This window comes from Petaurus breviceps, unplaced genomic scaffold, assembly GCF_028583685.1.
Source record: "Petaurus breviceps papuanus isolate PSGF00001 unplaced genomic scaffold, PetGlider_PUasm1.0 37, whole genome shotgun sequence".
In the NCBI taxonomy this organism is placed as follows: domain Eukaryota; kingdom Metazoa; phylum Chordata; class Mammalia; order Diprotodontia; family Petauridae; genus Petaurus; species Petaurus breviceps.
Window position 1 is genome coordinate 92508434 of NW_027186296.1, and position 21049 is coordinate 92529482.

At 39.1% G+C, this 21049-nt stretch overlaps 1 protein-coding gene across 3 annotated transcripts in view; it reads right to left on the bottom strand.

Annotated features, from left to right (window-relative positions):
* The window catches only part of GFRA1 (GDNF family receptor alpha 1), a 306417-nt gene that overhangs the window by 59278 nt on the left and 226090 nt on the right, over positions 1 to 21049 (bottom strand). For all 3 annotated transcript variants that reach the window (XM_069099036.1, XM_069099034.1, XM_069099035.1), the window contains one exon: positions 3052 to 3161. In XM_069099036.1, coding sequence (XP_068955137.1) covers positions 3052 to 3161 — 110 coding nt within the window. The remainder of the gene's footprint in view (positions 1 to 3051; positions 3162 to 21049) is intronic.

Genomic DNA, 21049 nt, shown 5'->3' on the forward strand with positions numbered 1-21049 from the left:
CCCTATAAGATCTTTCTCATGGTCCTCTTACAGTCTTATCTTTGACAATGTCTAAATGGGCATAAATTAATAATTTATTTATTTTATTTTTAAAATAGATTTTATTGATATATTTTGTTTATGTATCGCTTTCCCCCTGTACTGCACTCTCCCAAAGAGTCAAAACAAGAATTAAAAAAGGAAAAGAAAAATTTCAGAAAAAAATTATTCAATATATTTGAAAAAAAAACCTGACATTATTTGGAATGCTAAATATCTGTGCAGTCCAAATAAATCTATAATAACACAAAAAATAATGGGAGGGTGATATTTTGTCATAGCTCTTTTTTGAAGTAATTTGTATTCTTTTAATTATTTACTTTCATAAAAACTAGTTATAATCTCATAAGTGGCTCATCTCAGACACTACCAATTTCCCCGATGATCTTGTTAAAGTTTTCTTTTCCTTCCTTCCTTCCTTCCTTCCTTCCTTCCTTCCTTCCTTCCTTCCTTCCTTCCTTCTTCCTTCCTTACTTACCTCCCTCCCTCCCTCCCAAGGGAAGTATTAACAGCCTGGTTGGTTATTCTGTTCCACCAAAGTGACCCATGTATATAAAAACTTTGAGGATCATTGCTACAAGAAATGTTTCTAGATAAGGCTCTCCATTCCATGTCAGGGAATATTGGCATTAATGAGAGTTGTGGCCTCTAGTGTGCATATACCAAGCTTCCCACTCCTGTTTACAGAAGTTCTCCATGGGTTTTAAAGGACTATGTACTCCAAACACAGAATGAGAAAATCAGTAAGTTAGGCAAGGAGTTACTTATTAGACATCCAGGGGTGCATGAATCTATGCCAACTACTTCATATACATATAAAAAGGCCATGGTCCCTGCTCTGAAGGAGTTTATAATTAAACAACCTAAGAAATCCGTACTGAAGGAGAGGTACAAAGCATGCTGAGTTTCACACTGGTGTTTGTTGTCATACACTCACTGTTACCTTGATTTCCAAGTATTTAAGAATTAAAGACATGCCAAGTCCCCAAGTCAGGGAATGGCCTCACAAAATCCATGACTCAGTCACCATCATACAGCACAACACTCTGGCAATAATACCTCAGTGCTCATGAGATACTCAGTTCAAAATGATGTCAGGAGAATATGGCAAAAATTCTGAAAGGGGGGAGTGGTCGTATTTTTCCAATTTATGGAGGTCTTATGAATTACCGTGGCTACTTTTGATTCCCAGCAGTCTCCTGAATGCTAATTAGAATACAAATCCAAATTTCTACCATTTAAAAATGCTGACACATAAATAATATTAATAATTACAAATCACATTATTTCAGAGTTTGAAGGGACCACCCTCCCAACTCCTCCAGGTCATCAAGCCTAGTCTAATGAACAAGAATGCTTTCTATAGTATTTCTGCCAACATCATTCAGTATCCACTTGAAGACTTCTAGTATGGGGTACTACAGGCTCCATAGGTAGCATATTCCATTTTCAGATCACTCTAATTGTTGGGAATTTTGTCATTGTACACAGCAGAAATCTGTCTCTTGACATCTTCTATCTACTGTTCTAGTTGCAACCCCTGGAGTCAAGCAGAAGACTACCAATCCTTCCTCCACAGCATGGCCCTTCAAATTTGGGAGAACAGCTATCATGTCCCCTTGGCCCTGGTCTTCTGGCTTCCACGTGAAACATCCTCCAAGATACTTAAATTGATTTGTGTCTGACAAGATGTCTCTTCTTAGAATCTTTGATGTCTTCCTTTGGAGATATTCAAGCTTGCCAATTCTTAAAATATAGCACCCAATTCTGGCATATATGAAGCAAAGAAAAATATTGCTAAAAACTAGAAGTTAAAACAATATGGGTTTTAAAAATCCCTGGTATAATGGATTAAATCATTTGTTGGGAAGAAGAAGTGAATGCAAATTCAGAACATCTCCTAAGAAGAATATGCTAACTGGAAATGTCACTGAAAATAAAAATGCTCATTGAAGATTTGTCTGACAAAACATCCTTTTTAAGAAAAGTGATTTTAGCGTTGCAGTAATGAGTGTGACTAAACACTGGGAATATTTCTGAGTTAGTTTCAATACTTTTTGGATCTCCTCAATGGCTTTTGGAGAGAACCTCCCTTCTGGTTACGGTGCTGTCTTGTACCTTTGTTCTTGGTGGGGTGTTTACCTGTTTGGAGACTTGTTCAGCCTCCACATTGACACCTGTTAGAAACATATGTGGTGACACAGCTATTACACTACTGACAGCTGTGATTTCCCTCATCTCTCAGTCCCCTTCACTGTGTTTTAGAATATGACAATCACAATGTAACGGAAACCCACACAGCCTCCTGCCATATATTACACCTGTGTGTGCCGCACATGACTCCCTCCCCTTCTGGAAACCTGCCTACCTACATTTTACACCCAGGATTTCCGCCCTTCTGGTTTCTTCCCAAACAGTCAGTCATTTTTAATCTCACCTCCCACTAGATCTTTACAAGAACGCTCTTCTAATGCCTTGGGTTTTGGAAGGAAAGGAGGCAATTTTCCAGGATGCTTGTGTCCACCATGATAACACTGAGGGTTGAGTTAGCCGGATTAACTCATTGATGGATACCACATTAAGGATTATTCTTTCCAAAGAGTGATTTGCGGAGAAATAATATTTTCCAGGATCAAATTACATCCAAGCTGCCATTCTGCCAAGACTCTCAATGAACTTTGACTTGATTCTCCATCCAAAACCTCAGTTTTCTCTCTTCTGTTGTTCTACACTGTTGATTTTTCAATAACTCAGCTTTCTCAATAGTATGCTTCTTCTCAGTTACTCCCTTGTCCTTTTCCTTCCCTTAATGATCCTCACTTTCAGTCTTTGTCCTTTTCCATCTATTAACTTTTTCTTTACAGAGTATTCCTAAAGGGCTTATAAGTCAAAACATAGCACAAAATGTTTGAACAATTTTACAGATAGTCAGGTAGTTAAGAGTTTGTGGGCATTTGTAAACCAGACAGCATTTCTTTCTCCCTGTTCCCCCCAATCCCCTTCAGATCTTACCAATAAGCCCAGAGTAGGCAAGAAGGCAGTCAGCATAGTTTTCCTTTAGACAGCTGCTAACAGACCGTGATTCAGGCTGGCAGTTTGTGAAAAAATCCGCAAGGCGAGATCTGCAATGTGGTAAAAACGGGTGGGGTTGGGAGGGGGGAAGATGTGAGTTTTTAAAAATCCTAAGCTTCTAGGCAGACAACTTTTGCATCATTTTCTTTGTCAATATCCCTTTTTATATAAACATATAACATGTGAAACATTAAACCATTAACACCCTCCAAACAACAACCAACAACAACAAAAAACCTTCCCTCTGTCTCTGTCTCTGCTTGCTTACAGTGGTGCCCCTAAGGCCTATAACAAGAGAAATCTTGGTGCTTTGAAGTTTCTGTTCAATATTTATTTCCTGACATTGCTTATTTACATCTTTCAAGAAATATGCTCTCTTCACACACTTAAGGCAGACACTGGAAAAATATTTACTTAACACAAAAACATGTCTTCCTGGCATCTTAAAGATGATCCTAGAGCCCACAGCCCATATGCTTCTATAATTCCTACCAGTCTCAAAAGGACCTGAATCTGTCTTGCAAATAGCCCCTCGCCCACTAGCCTAAGAGAATGGCAAGTTATTTTAAACAAGTGACACAAAATGCTGTTTCATTTTAGGAGCTAAGAAGAAGCCATGATTAGGGAAAAAAAAAAAGCTGCAACCCACGGTAAATAATAGCTAACATTTATATATCACTTACTACATGCCAGAAACTGTGCTAAAGTCTTTCTATAATCATTATCTTATTTGATTCTTACAATAATTCTGGGAGGTAGGTGTTACTATTGTCCCCATTTTAGAGATGAGGAAACTGAGGCAGAAAGAGATAAAGTGACTTGCCCAGGTCACACGGATAGTATCTAGAAGCTAGATTTGAACTCAGGTTTTCCTGACTCCCAGCTTAGAGTTCTAACCACTGTGAAACCTAGCTGCTTTCTCTTTATGGGTGTATTATGAAGGTTAGGATCATCCATTAAAGTGGGGCCAGTTTTAAAAAGTCTGTCAAACTCAGAACAGAAGCATCTCACATTTAGATACAACAGGCCAAGCAGTCTCATTTAGACACTTCTGCCCAAGTGAAATGCAGGTTACCAGTGAGTGTCCTGAAGAATACTCAAAATAAATTTCCTTTAGTTGTGCTGATGTTGCATATAAAATGAGACAATAAAACCTATAACAGGGGACAAGTTACTGGAGAAGGTATGGTCATGTACCTTTCTTGAGTAAAGAGCCTGTGTATGCGTGTTTCAGGTATGAATTCAGGAGGGCCGAGATACAATAATGATGACTGATATTTATAAAACACCTTAAGGGTTTGCAAAGCACTTGTACACACACGGGCTCATTTGAACCGAATTTGAATCACTTATGAGACATCACAGAATGTTTTCCAGGGCAACTGATACCTTTGGATCACCATTTGTTAGGCAACTGTCCAATGTTGCTTTCCCTGTCTTCCATAGTAGTCTATGAGAATAACTTTTATTTTTCTTTTCTCCACTAAAAGGTCAGGAATAGACAGAGGGGCCCCACAGGAGCTCTGATGGGATTAAGATAGTCTTCAGGGCCCCTAAGGGAAAGGAATACTAAATCTAGACAGCACAAGGGCTGCCCAGACTCTGAACTAAAAGTCTCAGTCCCTTTTTAGCTTGGATTTTTTAAAGGGCCCATCCAAGCTCAGAAAAGAAAACATTATGGCCACTTTAACAGAGATGAAAATTTGTAATTATGTAAATTGAAATTCACAGCCCATTAGAGTGCCACATGGTACACATGTGCAGTTGGTTATTTCCTTGAGCAAATGACTAAAAACTATGTGATTCCCTTCTATCCCAGCTATTTGCATTTATCCTTTGTTTTTATACTATCTATATACACCCTATTTGTCAGTATTTTCTCTTCAGACTCTTAACATCTCTCCCCACCTCTGACCCAGATAAAGTCTGTGTTTGTTTAATTCTCTTTGTATAGCACTGAACACAGTGGGACACTGAGATGTACTTAATAATGCTTTCTGATAATGGTAATGCTAGGAAGCTAAATGACATTGCAAAAAATTCCTGAACAGGAGCCACAGAAGTCAGTAATATTGAGATGAGGTTTAGCTCATGTGCATTTTGAGCTCTCTGAAAGACTCTGCCTTCCTGGTGTGTCTGTCCTTCCTTTCTTTTTTTCTTTCTCCTTTCTTCCTTTTTTTTTTTCTTGGGGAGGGGGGCATTCCACTGTAATTGAACACACTGGAGGACATAAAACTTAGCCACTTTAATGTAAAGCCTGTTTAAAGGATTTATTTTTCATGGGAAATCCCTAAAGAAGGTTCAGGCTTACTCAACTGGTTCCAATCGTATCCAGCTTGATTTTTGCGTTAATTTCAGGAGAATTTCTGTGGTCATGAAAGTTAATGATGTGGTGGTATTGTACGTCTAACTTTCCAGAGGCCAAATATAGTTCAGGCAGCTGGGGTTCAAGTTGCATTGTACAGCCTGGCCCCAAAGTATCCTTCCTGCCCCAGCAGCGCCAATCTCCCTTTCTTACCTCTGGAGACAAAAAAAGGTCACTCTCTGTTTCCATGCTAGCTTGCTTTAGCCTACTCTCTTGAGCAGACTATTAAACTGTACCAAATGGGGACGGAGATTACTGTCCTTCAGCATCTGAGCTAATGCCACCAGGCCCATTTTGCTTAACAACTTCAGGATTGACTCCCAATAGGTCTCTGGAATGAAAGGCTAATTGAGTCAGAGTCTGTGACAGCAAGTACGGCTCCTTCTCTCATTTGGGAGATGAAACTGAATATTCTGTTCAGAGCACAACTCAAGAGACCCTGCTCTCAATAAAGAAAAGGAAGTAATGGCCCAAGAATGGTCGGAGGGACCATAAGCACATTGCCCACATTTGGGAAAACCTTTTCAGATACTACTGATAACTCAGAGCATTGATGATACAGGGCTTCATGTTGTCAGAGCACTGTCATGCCTACCAATCTTTCTTATTCCTTGAGACAGGCTAGCCATTTAAAGGGACAAGGGGAAGTCTGAATGGCACACTCCAAAGAAATTATCACTACCGCTGATAATGGCCATCAAGTGGGCAATGAGAGATTCAAGAGCTCCTGAGAGGGCAGTTCAGGCCACTGGGGCAAAACTGTCCCTATATTCCCTTTGAGTTAAGGTGGAATAGAGAAAATATCCCCTCAGACTGGTGAAAAGAATGCAGAGGGAGAAAAACAAATAAACAAACAAAAATCACAATTCTGTATGTATCCTGTCCTGCTTCAGAGAAACTTTTCCTATTTTCTTTTGTAGCTAAAGAGATATTCTTCATACCTTCAGAATGCTTTAAAGCAGCTCACCACCTTTACTATCCACAAAGAAGGACTTACTCTATTATGACTTTATAGTTATCATATTTCTTCCTGTATTATATATACATATATATGAATGTGCTTTTATATATATACACACACATCTATATTAAAGAAAATATGTGTTATGTATAAGCACATGTACATGCACATAGACTACTAAACTCTTATAAGGGTTGTGACTTCATGTTTCTTAGTGTATTTCTACTTGCATTATATATACACAGGTGTGTTTATATATGTGTATATGCACATATATTTACATGAAAGAGAATGTGTGTATATGTATAAACACACATGCTTGTTCATACTCTAAACTCTTAAAAAGGTTGTAACTTCATAATTCTTAGCATATTTCTATCTGTTTTATATATACATGTATCTATGGGCATGTTTGCATAGATATACATATATGAAAGTATATATGTATATATGAGAATATATATAGATATTTGTATATAAACACATACACTAAGTTCTTATAAATGTAATGACTTCATAGTATTTCTTTTCTTATGTTCCCTAGTGACTAAAATAGAACAATGTACAGAGAAGGAATCTGATGAGTATTTGCTTGATGAATGGATGTGTAGAATTCTCTACTCCTGACACATTCCCTCAATGAAATGGAACTTAGTTTACCATACCCCCTACTTTTTTTAAGCATGTCCCTATTCTCTTTCTTGGGAATAGCTATAGTACACCCAGCAGTGAGAATCCACTCAAAGTTTTAAAAATGAATTTGGGTACCATGGAAACAGCACCGTATTTGTAATCAGGAGACCAGGGTTCAAATCTTGACTCAATCACTTAATGCTGGTGGTATGACTCTGGAAAGTTATTTAATATTTCTGAGGGCCTCCATTTCTTTGTCTGCTATTGCTAGATAGCAACATATTTATTTTAATAAGATTTTCCTGAGAAGTGATTTCTAAGATGCCATCCAGGCCTAAATGTATAATCCTGTGAATAAAACTCTGTGTGTGTGTGTGTGTGTGACATGTGTGGCATCACGATGAACCCTGAAGTGATGAACTTGATTTTTTTCTCTGTGAAATTGGAAAAGAAATGAATAGTCTCTAACACTGACATCTCCCTTCCTGAAAGAAAATACTCCCACTCTAACAGACAAGAAAAACACCAAGCAAATCCTACATTAGCCTGGGAAAATATGCTAAGGGGGTAAAAAGTGGCTTCTCAGGAAAATCTTGTTAAAATAAATATGCTGCTATCTGGAAATAGAAAAATGATTTTATTGACAAATTCTAGGAAAGTCGCCTCAAACAGCAGATGGTCTTTCAACAGTGGAGGGGGGGGGATAATTTTCCCACATGTTCTATAACAGTGTTATGAAAATAATGTATGACTTAAACAGGTAAAAAGACACCAGCAATTCCCAGCTTAGCTCATCCTAGATTATGATAATCCTTCAAATGTTTATCCAGGACAAATCACAGCTTGGAAACAGCCTTACAGTTGGGGGGGGGGGAAGCCCTATAATAGGATACGTGAGATCTTGTTTCAAATCCAGGTCCTGAAACTAACAAGTATTTCTGTGTAAATCACTTAATGCTTAAATTTATCATTCTGCCAAAAAAAATGTAAGAAGAAAAGATAATATAGAGGATATTGTGTGTCCCTTGGGGGAAAGAAACACACATGTGTATACATCTACACACATGCATATACATAGATACATATATGTGATGTGTACATATGTATATGTATATACATATACGCATATATACATACACACATTTATATTTTCATAGTCTAAGTAATACTGGTATTCTTCATGGTCTTCTGGGTGGGCATCTCAGTCTTCTGAAAATTCTTTGGCTCTAGAGAACAATATCTTGGTGTGAAGAATATAATTTAATTAACCCTTTGGTTGTTCTTGACATGTATTTGTAAACCTCCAAGTTAATTTTAAAAGCTTAATTACAAAGAACTTGACACTTAATTACAAAAATATACTTCTCTAGTCTACTTTAAAACTCCCAAATAGTCCTGACTCTGCCACCAAGAAGCAATGTGACCTAGGACACATCCTTTTTTCCTTTTAACTCAGTTTCCTTTTCTGTAAAAAAAAAGGGAGTTTGACTAGATGTCCTAATGAAGATCCTTTTCTAGTCCTAAAGATCTAATTACAAATAAGCAGTTTTAAGATGTGACCATAACAATGGATCCTCAAAGGCTACAGCAGTAGAATTTAACTCTTGGCAGGTCCAGCCAAAACTGGAAAAATCCAAGGCCACAGGTTCTTCCCACACATGGACTTGACATTTGATTTCTTTCCTCTGTGCAAGCAAATTCCTTTGAGCATGTTGGCACCTTCTCTGAAACTCCCAGTCTTAGGATCTTGGAGCATGGAGAGGTTAAGGGATATGTGAAGGTCATACTGTATGTCAGAAGTGGCACTTTGAACTGAGGTCTTCCTTCTTTGGAGAAGTTAGGTGGCCCAGTGAGGGGCTTAGAGTCAGGAAAACCTGAGTTCAAATTATTTCATAATATCAACCCAAATTTTACAATAAAGTACTGTAAGCACCCCATAAAAGAGAAAAATGTTTTCAATTTTTCTCTGGCAAAAAGGAAGGGCCAAAAAGTTTTGTGCAGATTTTCAAGATCGCTTGGGGTGGGGGTATAACACAATGCCCCTAATCCCTGCAACAGTATGGCTCTGGGCAAACCCCTTAACCTTGTTTGCTTCTATTTCCTCATCTATAAAATGAGCTGGAGAAAGAAATGGTAAACCACTCTAGCATCTTTGCAAGAAAACCCCAAATGGGGTCACAAAGAGTCAAACACAACTCAGCAACAACAACAACAATACCACAACAACAGCTTCCTCTCTTAGAGACCAATTCTCTACCCACTATAGCAACAACATCACGCTACTTCTCAGTGGCAGATAGCAATTTTTATTCCAGTGTATGCTAACCAAGTCTCTAAGTTTGGTAACTAAGTAATCTAGAAAGAAGCTGATAATTGGGGGATTCTGTTTTAAGTCATCAATTGCACAATTGCTCTCCTACTGTTACTATTCAACAAAATTATTTTTAAAGCTTTTCTTCTAATAACAATGATAATAGGTTTTGTCTGTGAAATGAGAACTTTTTAATAAAATGAGGAAGCATTAATAATAATAGCTCACATTTATAAAGCACTTTAAGGTTTACAGAAAGTTCTCCCTCCAGCCTTAGTCTGAAATAGGTACAGCAAAAGTATTATTATTCCTACTATACAGAAAAAGAAACCGAAGTTTAGTGAGCCTAAATAATTTGTCCAAGGTAACAGTGCTACAGCCAGGACCTGAGTGGGGCCCTCTAACTTCTGGCCCAGTCTCCTTTTCACTAGACATCCTGTTAATTTAATAGAATGTGGAATGGAGAACTGATATAAGTGATTCTAGAAATGAATTGTTTAACTCAGTTCATGGTGGCCTTCCTGATGACCAACAGCTTCCCATCTTGGACTTGCAACAAAGAAGATCTATTCTTGGAGGTTTTGGTAAGTATTTCATATGCAGGAAGAGACTGGCTAGGAACTGGCCACATCTTGCAGAATCAGAAACTTAAAGCAGGCTTCTTTACCACAGCCTACTTGTCTCCATCACATTTCCAATGGAAAATGCCCAAGCTCCTTTTTTAAAAAACCCTTTTCTCCTTTGTTTCCTTCTTTGGTCTCTCTCTCTGTCTCTCTCTCTTTCTCCTTCCCTCCCTCATTCTTCCTCTATCCCTCTCTTCCTTATTTCATCTTTCCTCATCTCTCTTCTTTTCTTCCTTTTCCTTCTTTCCTTTCTTCTTCCTCCTTTATTTCTTTTTCTTCATTTTTTCTATTTTTCTTTCTACCTTCCTTTTCTTCCTTTATTCTTCCCTCCCTTATCTTTTTCTCCTTTTGTCCCTTCCTTCCTTTCTCTTTCCTTCTTTCCTTATCTTTCTCTTCTTCCCTCCCTTCCTTCCTCCCTTCCTTCCTTCGTTCCTTCCTTCCTTCCTTTCTTCCTTCCTTCCTTCCTTCCTTCTTAGATATACCATCCTCTACATACTGTGGGAACCTGAATTTTAGTTCAATTTTAAGTTAGGCCAATTTTCTTAATGTTTTCCCAGTAGATCACTTTATCTAAAACCAATCATTTCTCTGAAATTTATGACTCCAGTTAATGTTAAGCCTAACCTTTGCAGCAAGCTCATTGCACAGAAATATTTATTTTTCCATCTTTCTTTGCCCCTTTAACTTATGCAACTTGGGACAGATCATATCTCTATGACAACACCAACTATAAGGGCGGGGGGAGCAAATCAGATAAAATCAAAAGGTACTGTTGCATCTTGGTATTAGTTTAAATCTTTCTATATAAAAAAGCCACTAAAGAAATGATACACAAGAGACATTTGTGGGGGAGGAAGCTGTGCCTATAGTGACATCTTATAATTTTGCTTCCACAGGGGATTATCATCAACTTAAGGATGGGCTTTATGGTATACTGAAAGCAATAGACATTATGAGATTGGCCAACATCTTCTTATAGTGGAAATGTGAAAGCAGAGTGTGAGATTCAAAGAGAAATAGAAAGGATCCCTGAAATCACTGCATCATAGAGTCTGGAGTCGGAAGGCATCTTAGACCTCATGTAGTAAAATAATCTCATTTTATAGATTAGGGTACTGAGGTTCAGAGGAGATAGGTGTCTTTGCCCAAGGTGCCACAGAGAGCAAGCAGAAGAGACAGGCTTCAGACTCAGATTCTCTCACTCATAATTCAGGGTTCTTTTCATCACACCACTCAGGTAAGCAAGGGGATGGAGTTATGATGAAACTTTGGAAGTCCTGGAATCACAGCTCTTAAAAAGGACACTCTTCTTCTCATGCCTCTACTGTCTAGGATTGTGAAAGGAGATGAAAAAGTTTCCCTTACACTCAGTTACCCAATGATCTCAAGCTTTCTTACTAAGGCCTTCCCTTCTCTCCTTCCCCCACCAAAAGCCTGATTCACCTCTGAAATTCTAAAACCTTCAGCTTCAAATAGCAGTACAATTTTAAATGGAGATCTAACAGAAACATGCTTCATGTATGACTAAAAATTTAATTGAAGTTGGGTAAAATAAATTACTTTGTTAATATTGCTGACTTTTTGTAAGGAATAAAAATAATCCTTAAAAAAACATGTGTCTAATCTTGGACCTGGGAAAAATAGAATAATGGTATTTTTTTCTGGGGTGGTGACACAAAGCATGATTTCTCTCTGTTAAAAAAATTACCTCAGAGCTCATTCTCCAACAGCTTGTTGGAGAACACATCTGGAAAGCATTCTGCAGGAAATCAAAACCTAGATTAAGTGTTTTGCGGGGGGTTGTTTCTTTGTGTTTTGGGTTTCTTTTTTTAATTGTACAATGTGATTCTGTCTTCCAGAGGACAAGGAAAAACATTTGGCCAAGGAACTGCTGGAAAGCAAAGGCCTTTTGTGGGCTCTACTTTTTCCTGTCGATGGAAAGCATACTTTGTAGCCTCTTGATTAAGAGTGTACAAGAGACATAACAGACATCAGAGCTCAAAACCGCAGGCAGTAAAAGGGAGCCAAGATCCTGGGAGTAAACTGGGTCTCTAAGCTGGTGCACCTAAAACATCCCCCTCAGCAAATTAGCACTGAGAGTGCCAACTGAAATGTAGATATGTGAACCTTGACACCTTTTATGTTTTATCAGATCCTTTCCAAATATTTCTCACTTCTTTGAGAGTTCATTACACTGCCAATCCAGTGAATGTGTTTTAGGATTATTTACCCAGAATTTACGTAGTTATTGTTTGGAAAGAGCTCCCCACTGCACAAGCAGCCTTTGCGATTCTCTCACCTAAGACCAAGAAAGGAAGTCACAAATTACCATATGTAAGTCAATGTCCATTTCCCCAAAAGTTCGTGTTCAGCCTCAGGTGTTGGCACGTTGGAGCCTTCTTAAGTACACTAGGTGAAATCCCCTTCTTTCTCAAAGGCTTTGTTTGCTACAGACACTGTTCTCTCAAACAGTTTAGGGACACATTGTCTCTCTACCAAGTGGGCCAGCTCTGAGGGAATGATATGCCTCTTTTCACTCTCATTCGCTAAGCTTGGTCTGAAGGAGCCTCAGAGAGAAGATTCTCAAATACAGAGGAAAGAGTTAAAGACACTGAATATACATATCCGTCATTTTTGCATTTGCAATTTGTTCTTCTGTTAGAATACAAGTGCCTTGCGGGCAGGGGCTGTTTTTGATTTTTCTTTCTTTCCCTTGTGTTTAGCATAGAACCTAGCACACAGTGAACACTTAACGGTTACTTTTTTTTTTTTCAAAGCAATCGGGGTTAAGTAACATGCTCAAGGTTACATGGCCAGTTATTTCTGGGTGTGGTGCTGAGTGTCTGAGCCCGGGATTCGATCTCCAGATCGTCCCAACACTGGAGCGGTGCTCTTACTAGCTGAGCCACCTGGCTGCCCCTAAGCAATTGGGGTTAAGTAACTTGCTCAAGGTTACACGGCCAGGTGTTTCTGGGTGGGTGCTAGGTGTCTGAGCCCGAGATTCGATCTTCAGGTCATCTCGACACTGGAGCCGGTGCTCTTACTCGCTGTGCTACCTGGCCACCCCATTAACAGTTACTTTTGATTGGTTGACATATCCAATTTTTTTTTCCTTGCCTGCACTCAGACATGATGATGCTTAATAGTCTCATGAATGTGATATTTACTTTGCTCCTCTCTGTACAACACATGGGATCGAGGAATTGATATCCAAAAAACTGCTTGGGCAAATAATCACTACTACTGACACAACAACTGTCTTCCAGGTAATTAAAAAAAAAAACAGTGTATGGTATTTGGTGAGTCAAGCCATTTCAGGATTCTGGAGTATTCTCTGCACAGCCAAATTCTGCTTATGCATTTATAGTAAAAGATTAAAATCCCATGTAGTCCTTCTCTATCACACAGCACATTTGGGGGATGTCTTCAAATTCATAACCAAAGCCACAAGTTCAGAAAATATAAACTCAGAACAGGACTCTTCATTTTCCCTCCAACCCCACATTCATGTCAGTTCCTGATCACTATTAATTTTGCCTCCATAAAATCTCTCCCATCTATTGTTTTCTCTTCACTATTTAGACACTAGCTTAGTTCAGGCTGTCATCACCTCTCACCTAGATTACTACAATCACCAACCTGTGGGTCTCTCTCTTTCAAGCCTCTCCTACCTCTGATTCCATTTCTACATGGCTACCAAAATGGCAGTTCTGCAGAAAAAGTTTGATCCTGTCACCTCCCCTGCTTAAGGAGCTACAGTGGCTGCCTATTACTCTTTGGATAAAATACTTTGATGTTAAAAACCCTTCATAATCTATAATTCCAGTCAGTTTTTCCTGGCTACATTACAGTCCTTCTTCAAGTATTTTTCCAACCATACTGGCCTGCTTATCATTACCTTTACATGGCAGTCCAAATTCCAGCTTTGTACTTTTGTTCAGGCTACTGCTCATGTTGGAATGTACTTCCTTTTCACCTGTTTTTTTCTTAGAATCCCTAGCTTCCTTCAAGGCTCAGATCAAATGCCTTTTTTAGCTCCACATACATAAGGTTAGCCTGATTCTTCCAGTTGCTAGTGCCCACTTCCTCCCTAAGTCTATTTTGCTCTTTCTATATATTTCATGTTTATTTCTGTGTGTACTGAGTTTTCACCCTCACCCTTGACAAGATGTAAACTCCTCTAGAGAAGGGACTGTTCCACTTTTGTCTTTGTACCTTCAGTACCTAAACAGTGCTTGGTACAGAGTAGATACTTGAAAAATGCTTGATGAATGAATCTCTTCTTCTCTTTTCTTGACTTTGTTTGATTCCCCCACTTGCAATCCGCAATCTCTGGGTCCCTCCTGACTAGATACAAATATTTTCACATGTACTTCAGCCTTAAAAAACCTTCAAGACCCCTATCACTGTTACTTAAAAGTTATCATCCTTTATCTTTCCTCCCTTTTATTATAGCTAAGGCTCTGGAAAATGCTGCTGCCACCCTTTTTGTATTTAATTCTTCAAATTCCCCCCATTTCTTAATCTTACTTGTTGACTGAAAGTTAGTGCCAAAGTTACCAATAATTTCCAAGTTGCTACTAATGCCCTCTTCTCAGCCCTCATCCTTCTGGACCTCTCTGTATCTTTTTAGACTGTTGAATGGTGCCTCTTCCTCCTGGATTCCCTTCCTTTTTAGGCTTTTGTGAAACTGCCCTCTTTCTTTTCTGGTTTTTCTACCTATCTGAGAGTCCTTCTGAAGTCTTCTCTGCTGAGTTATTATTCAGTTCCTACCCTCTAACTCTGAGTGTGACTTAGGGTTCTGTCCTAGGTCTTCTTCCTTCCTCTCTCTACATTCCACTTACAAGATCCCACAGTTCCCATGGGCTCAATTATCATCACTATATACATCTCTGTAAACAGCCTTCATTTCATGCTGGAGCTCTTGGTAGCATAAACTGCCTTGCTGGTCATCTCCATCTGGATCTCCCAAGAGGCATTTGAAATTCAACAGATCTGGGATGGAAGTGATGGAAGTAACTGTCTTTTCTTTCAAACAAAACAAAACACACCTTTCCTCCTAACTTTGCAATCAAGGTCACCAACCTTCTTCTAGGGACCCAGGTCTTCAACACCTGAGTCAAATTCTCAATTTTTGTCAATCCCCCCCCCATCCCAGCCTCTGTCTTATAATAACACACAGTTTTTTCATTCTCTTCATTCATGGGGCTACCAAATTGGTTCAAGTCTCCTTTGGTCTCTTGGAATCCTTCAAGTTTCCACTCATGTATTGTAATGGCAAGCACAGAAGTTGTTTCAGATATTGAATTAACACCTTGTTTCAGTCTGTTAAGAAACAGGATTGTGAACTCCACAACTTGTGAACTCTTGGGGAGGAGCTAATGACTATATAAGGAGAGCCCCAGTGCTAGAGGCAGCAGGAGCTGTAAAGAGGGCTCTTGTGGTATCCCGGCACTCTGTCTGTGTTGATGTTCGTTTGTGATACTTTGTACAGAGGCCTGGGACCTTACTGGAAACCCTGAAAGAGGATTTTCTGGTTGTATGTTTACAGAAGTCCTAGAGGAGGGTTTTGGAGGTCCTGGGACTTTACTGATGATTTGTGCTGACTCTTGGACCTTGTCTGTGGGTCAGTGTTGATTTCTATGTTGATGATTTGTGTTGAGATCTCAGACCTTGCTGGTGGGTCTGAGTTGATTTCACAGGCAGATAGTGAATCGATGATGGTGCTGGCAATGTACATGAATGTTGTTTTGGCGCTGCTAAGCTTTGTCTTCTCAGAAACAGGAACTGTGAAGGACTTGAGGTGGACTGGACACTGAGTTTCAATATGGAATAGGAACTGGACGAAGAACTGGACAAGGAGCTGAAATGGGAGCTGCCTGCCTTTGAATCCAGGTGACAGTTGGAGCTGGGACAATGGAAGAGGAACCATGGAAACTGAGAGCCAGCCTTGAGCCAAACTGAAAGAAGCCTGCTTGAATACTGTGTACTGACTGAGAAGATTGTGATTTACTTGTGACCAAGGGGTGGATGGCCTGTGTATTTTCCACTATCCCTTAAGAGATTACTGAGTAGTGACTGATGACTGAATAGTGACTGATTTGTAACTTAGTATGCCCCATGAGTGGAGAGCTTTGACTACTGTATTTTGTGATCCCTTAAGAAGGAGGATGATTGAATGATTGAGTTACTAAATGATTATACTTTGCTGAAAACTATTATGACCACTTTGGTGAAAACTATGTGGCCATTTTAGTGGTAAGTCATTGTGAATGCTGTATTTTGATTTTCTGTGATAAGCTGTAACATTGTGAATGCTGCACCTTGATTCTCTGTGAATGTTTTGCTTTGATTTATTAGGGAATAAATGGAGTGTTCACTATACTGTGTAATAAGAACCATAAAAGCTGTTCACAGCTGCATTCTTCTGGAAAGCTACTTGTGCATGGTATTACATGTATCAGTTTCTATACTATGGCTTACCTGGTCTCCCTACTGCTACTTGTTGGTGCTCACCTCTTCCCAAATAGCTTCATATTTGCTTTCTCTATATTACATATACTTACAAATTATATATATATAACATAACTGGGGCAGTTGGTGACACAGTTAATAGAATGCTGGGCCTGGAGTCAGGAAGACTCATTTTCATGAGTTCAGATCTGGCTTCACTTACTAGATATGTGACCCCAGGCAAGTCACTTAGCCCTGTTTGCCTCAGTTCTCTCATCTGTAAAATAAGTTGGAGAAGACAATGGCAAACCACTCCAGTGTCTTTGTCAAGAAAACCCCAAATAAGGTCAAGAAGAGTCAGCACAACTGAAATGACTGAACAACAACAAAAATACCACATAATTATTTATCTGTTTGCCACTGTGACTCCCAGTAGAACATAAGCTATTTGATGTCAGGGACCTTAAGAAATGCCTATCAAATTGAAATGAAATGAACTGAAAACAAAACAAAATCTATTGTCCTCAGCTAGTAAAAGTACAACCCATATCCTTGTAGGAATAGAACAATGAGGAGGGGAAATGAAATTTTTAAAATGTCTAAGCCTTAAGTAAATAACAAAAAGGGAAAGGAAAGTGATTCCTAAAGCCTGGGAGATCAAAGATCAAACTTAGTCTAGAAATTATGTGGTATCACTTCCACTTCTAATAAATCAACCAACAAGTACTTCATGAGCACCTACCATACATCAGCCATTGCGCACAGCATTAGAGATACAAAGGTCAAAAGACTACTTACTCATAGTAGGCTTACATTCTAATGGTAGAGAAAAGCACATATAAAGTATATAAAATATAAAGTTAATAAATACCTATCTGTATATATATATATTCATATAGATCCATATTTACATGTTCATATAAACGCATTTAGGATTATTTTACATTAGGATTTAAATACATGAATGTTTGGGAAGGAAGGTTCTAGAATATGGGATCAAGAAAAGTTTCATGCAAAAATATGGTACATCTTAAAGGAACCTGGGTTCTCTCTGTGGGACAGGTAAATGGGGCGTGCAGTCTAGGTGTGAAGGATGGTCAGTATAAGGGCACAAGGATGGGAGGTGGGGTGTCAGGATCGAAAACCCAAACTGTCTGGCAGGAATGCAGAAAGCAGGTAGGGGAAGTAATATCCAATGACTATGGATAGGCAGGTTTGGGTAAGGATGTGTCCGGCTTTAAAAGCTAAACAAAGGATCTCATATTTATTCTAGAGTCATGATCAGGTCTATGATTAAGGAAAATTACCCGGAAACAGTAATACAGACCAGATTGGAGAGGAGATTTGAGGCAGAGTGACTAATTAGGAGTAAACTGGAATATTCTAGTTGAGGAGTATATCTGTGTGAGCGGAGAGGAGAAGATGCAAGAGATCTAAAGGTAAAAATTACACAAATCTGGCAACTGACTCTATATGTATGCTAAGGGTGAGTGAGGTGCCGATGATAATACGGAGTTTGTAAATGTGAGACCGCATAAAGATGGTGGTACCTTTGACAAAAATCCTATGATTTTGTGAAATACTCTCCCCTCCTTCAAAGGCTTAAAGGAATAGGGTAAACAATGGAATGGTACCATGGCTTGAATGTGGCAGAAGTTGGGTCAAAAAGCACCACCAAACTCTGTTTATGATTTCCCAGAATGTGCCACCTGCCCTCCCCAGAACACGAGCCCTTCCAACCCTAGAACATCCAAACTTTGCTATGGCCTTCTCACCCTACAACATCCCCTATCACACTGACCTCCTTCTCCCATGGTGAGTTCTTTCTGGGGCACTCATTTTAAGGAGGGATCCAAGCTAACCAACTTTCATTATTCCCTCAGCTTTGCTTCTGATTTGTCAGACTTTGACACTGTACCCCCTGGCAGATACCTCCCTCCTCCCTCTTTTCAGTTCCCTTCTTTATGCTGTCTTCCCCCCTTAATTGATCAATCAATCAATAAACATTATTAAGTGCCTACTATGTGCCAGGGATTAGTCTGTGCTCTAGAGATACAGAAAGAGGAAAAAGACAGTCCCTTCCCTCAAGGAATGAACAATCTAATAGGAGAAACAACATATAAATAAGTATACAGAAAGCAAGCTATATACAAGATAAACAGGAACTAATTAACTGAGGGGAAACACTAGAATTAAGAGGAGTGAAGGAAGGCTTGCTGTAAAAGATGGGATTTTAGTTGGGCCCTGAAGACAGCCAGGGAGATCAGTAGGGGAGCCGAGGAGTAAGAGGATTCCAAGCATGGGAGACTGACAAAGAAAATGCCCAGAGCTAAGAGATGGAGTGTCTTGTCTGTAGACCAGCCAGGCCAGTGTCACTGGATCAAAGGGTACATGTTGCACAGGAACAGCAGGATTGTTTTTTGGGTATTTTCTGTTTTGGGTTTTGTTTTGGTTTTTTTTTGCTTTTACCCTTAGGGCTTAGCCCAATGCTTGGCATATAGTAAGGGCTTATTAAATGGTTTTTGTTTTTCCTTGCCTAAAAATGTAAGAAATCTCAAGATTATTTCCTGTTGTGTTCTGTGTTCCAGAAAGTTAGCCAGGGCAGTTAACCTGAGACTTCAATGTTTTCCAGGGCGTTCCTATTAATAATGTCAAAGTCCTTAGAAGTGAACTTTTTTGTATAAAGTGCTTAACATCTCTGTGTGACATTCACCAACCCTGTATGTGAAACAAAAATGACTGAAATTGGGCACCCTGACTGAGTTGGACTGGCCTCTAAAGACTGGCTGAGAGATGTCAGAACTGCAACCAGGAATTTAGGGCAGGGCATGGTTAGAATATATTAGCAGCTTGGGACATCTTTACAGGAACAAATACTGTTATTTGTTTTTAAGAGAGAACTGTTTGGGGGAGAATAAATTTAAGGTTTTCTGGAGGATGAAGCTATCACAAGCTTTTAGACTACCAATAGTTTTCTGGTGTTATAACAATAGGTGACAAATGTTCTCAACTACTTGGGAGTGAATCCTACTCCAACCTTTTATATTCCAGCAGAGAAACACAAGCATTATCACTCTCTTCCATTTGTGACAAAAAGGAGAAAATGTTCACTGTTTCATAGATCTAGGCATTCAACTTGCTCTTTTGCTAAACTGAACCATCTTTTCAAGCTCTCCACTAATGTATTCTTGGTGTTGGGGGGTGGGGTTCAGTTATATACAATTCTGATATGGAAACCTCTTACAGGGGGAAGTAAAGAGTAAAGTTAGTGTATACATGCTGTGCTTAGGACAGTTCTAACAAATTCTCAAACATGTTAGTCCTGGGATATGACCTTATTCTTAGAAGAGAACCTTATAAAGTAGATGAGACACTATTATTCTCTGATAGCTATGGAAAAAGTGAGGCCTGGGAGTGGACAATGCTACTAAGAATGAAAGCAAGAGCTTTGGTTTGTGGAGTCTTCTTAATGGGAGGCAGAGCCAAGATGGTGGAGTACAGGTAGTAACCTAGCAGGAATCTCCCTTCCAAACAGCTCTAAAATAACTCAAATCAAATCAAATTTTAGAATGACATTGTCCAGAAAAGTCAGAGGAAGAAATTCTTCCAGACTAAGACGACACAAGGGTGGGGGTCAGCAGCCCCAGTGGGCCATGGAAGCAGCAATGACAGTGATGGGAAGAGGATTTAGAAGTTCTCTGCACAGAAATGATAAGGGGGTCAGGCAAGTGGTCAGGAAGAGGTCACAGGGAACCCTTTGCTGACACTAGGTGCATCTGGTGCTGACTGTCAACTCTTTTGCCCATAAACAATTCTGGGTCACAATTCCAGGGTGGAGAAGAGTGCTGGTGGCCTGGGTCACAGTACCAAGGCAAAGAAAAGTGTTAGTGCCTGCAGCTACAAGAGGTCGGGGGTCCTTCCTGGATAAGGACCAGAGCAAAAGTCAGGTGAGGAAAAACCACATCTCTCTTTGGATCATGCCACCTTGGAAACACTAAACACTTGCATATTCCAAGAACTAGCTCTGAAAATAGCTATATGAAAAAGCCTAAAGACTGGGAGAGTGCCTCCCCACTCCTAGGTGAACAGAGGTCAACTGTAACATAAAGTTCAAAGTCAAGAAATAGGCTGCAAAAATGAGCAAGCAACGAGAACAACAATAACAAAAGAAATTGACCATAAAAAGCTATTACAGTGACAAGGAAGATCAAGATATACAGAAACAGCTATAATCAAAATCTCAAAAAAAATGCTAATTGAACCCAAGTTCAGCAGATATTCTGTAAGATTTAAAGGGTTGAATGGCAGAGGACAAAATGGAAAAAGAAGTAAGAGTGATATAGGTAAATTATGAAAAGAAAATGAACAGTTTGGTAAAAGAAGTACAAAAATTTTTTGAAAAAAAATTAACACCTTAAGTAATAAAATCAATCTAATGGTCAAAGAGGCACAAAAATTCATTGAAGAAAATAATTCCTTCAAAAGCAGAATTGGGCAAATGGAAAAAGTTTTTAAAAAGCTCACTGAAGAAAATAATTACTTATAAATTAGAGTTGGCAAGTGGGAGCTAATGACTGAGACATCAAAAAACA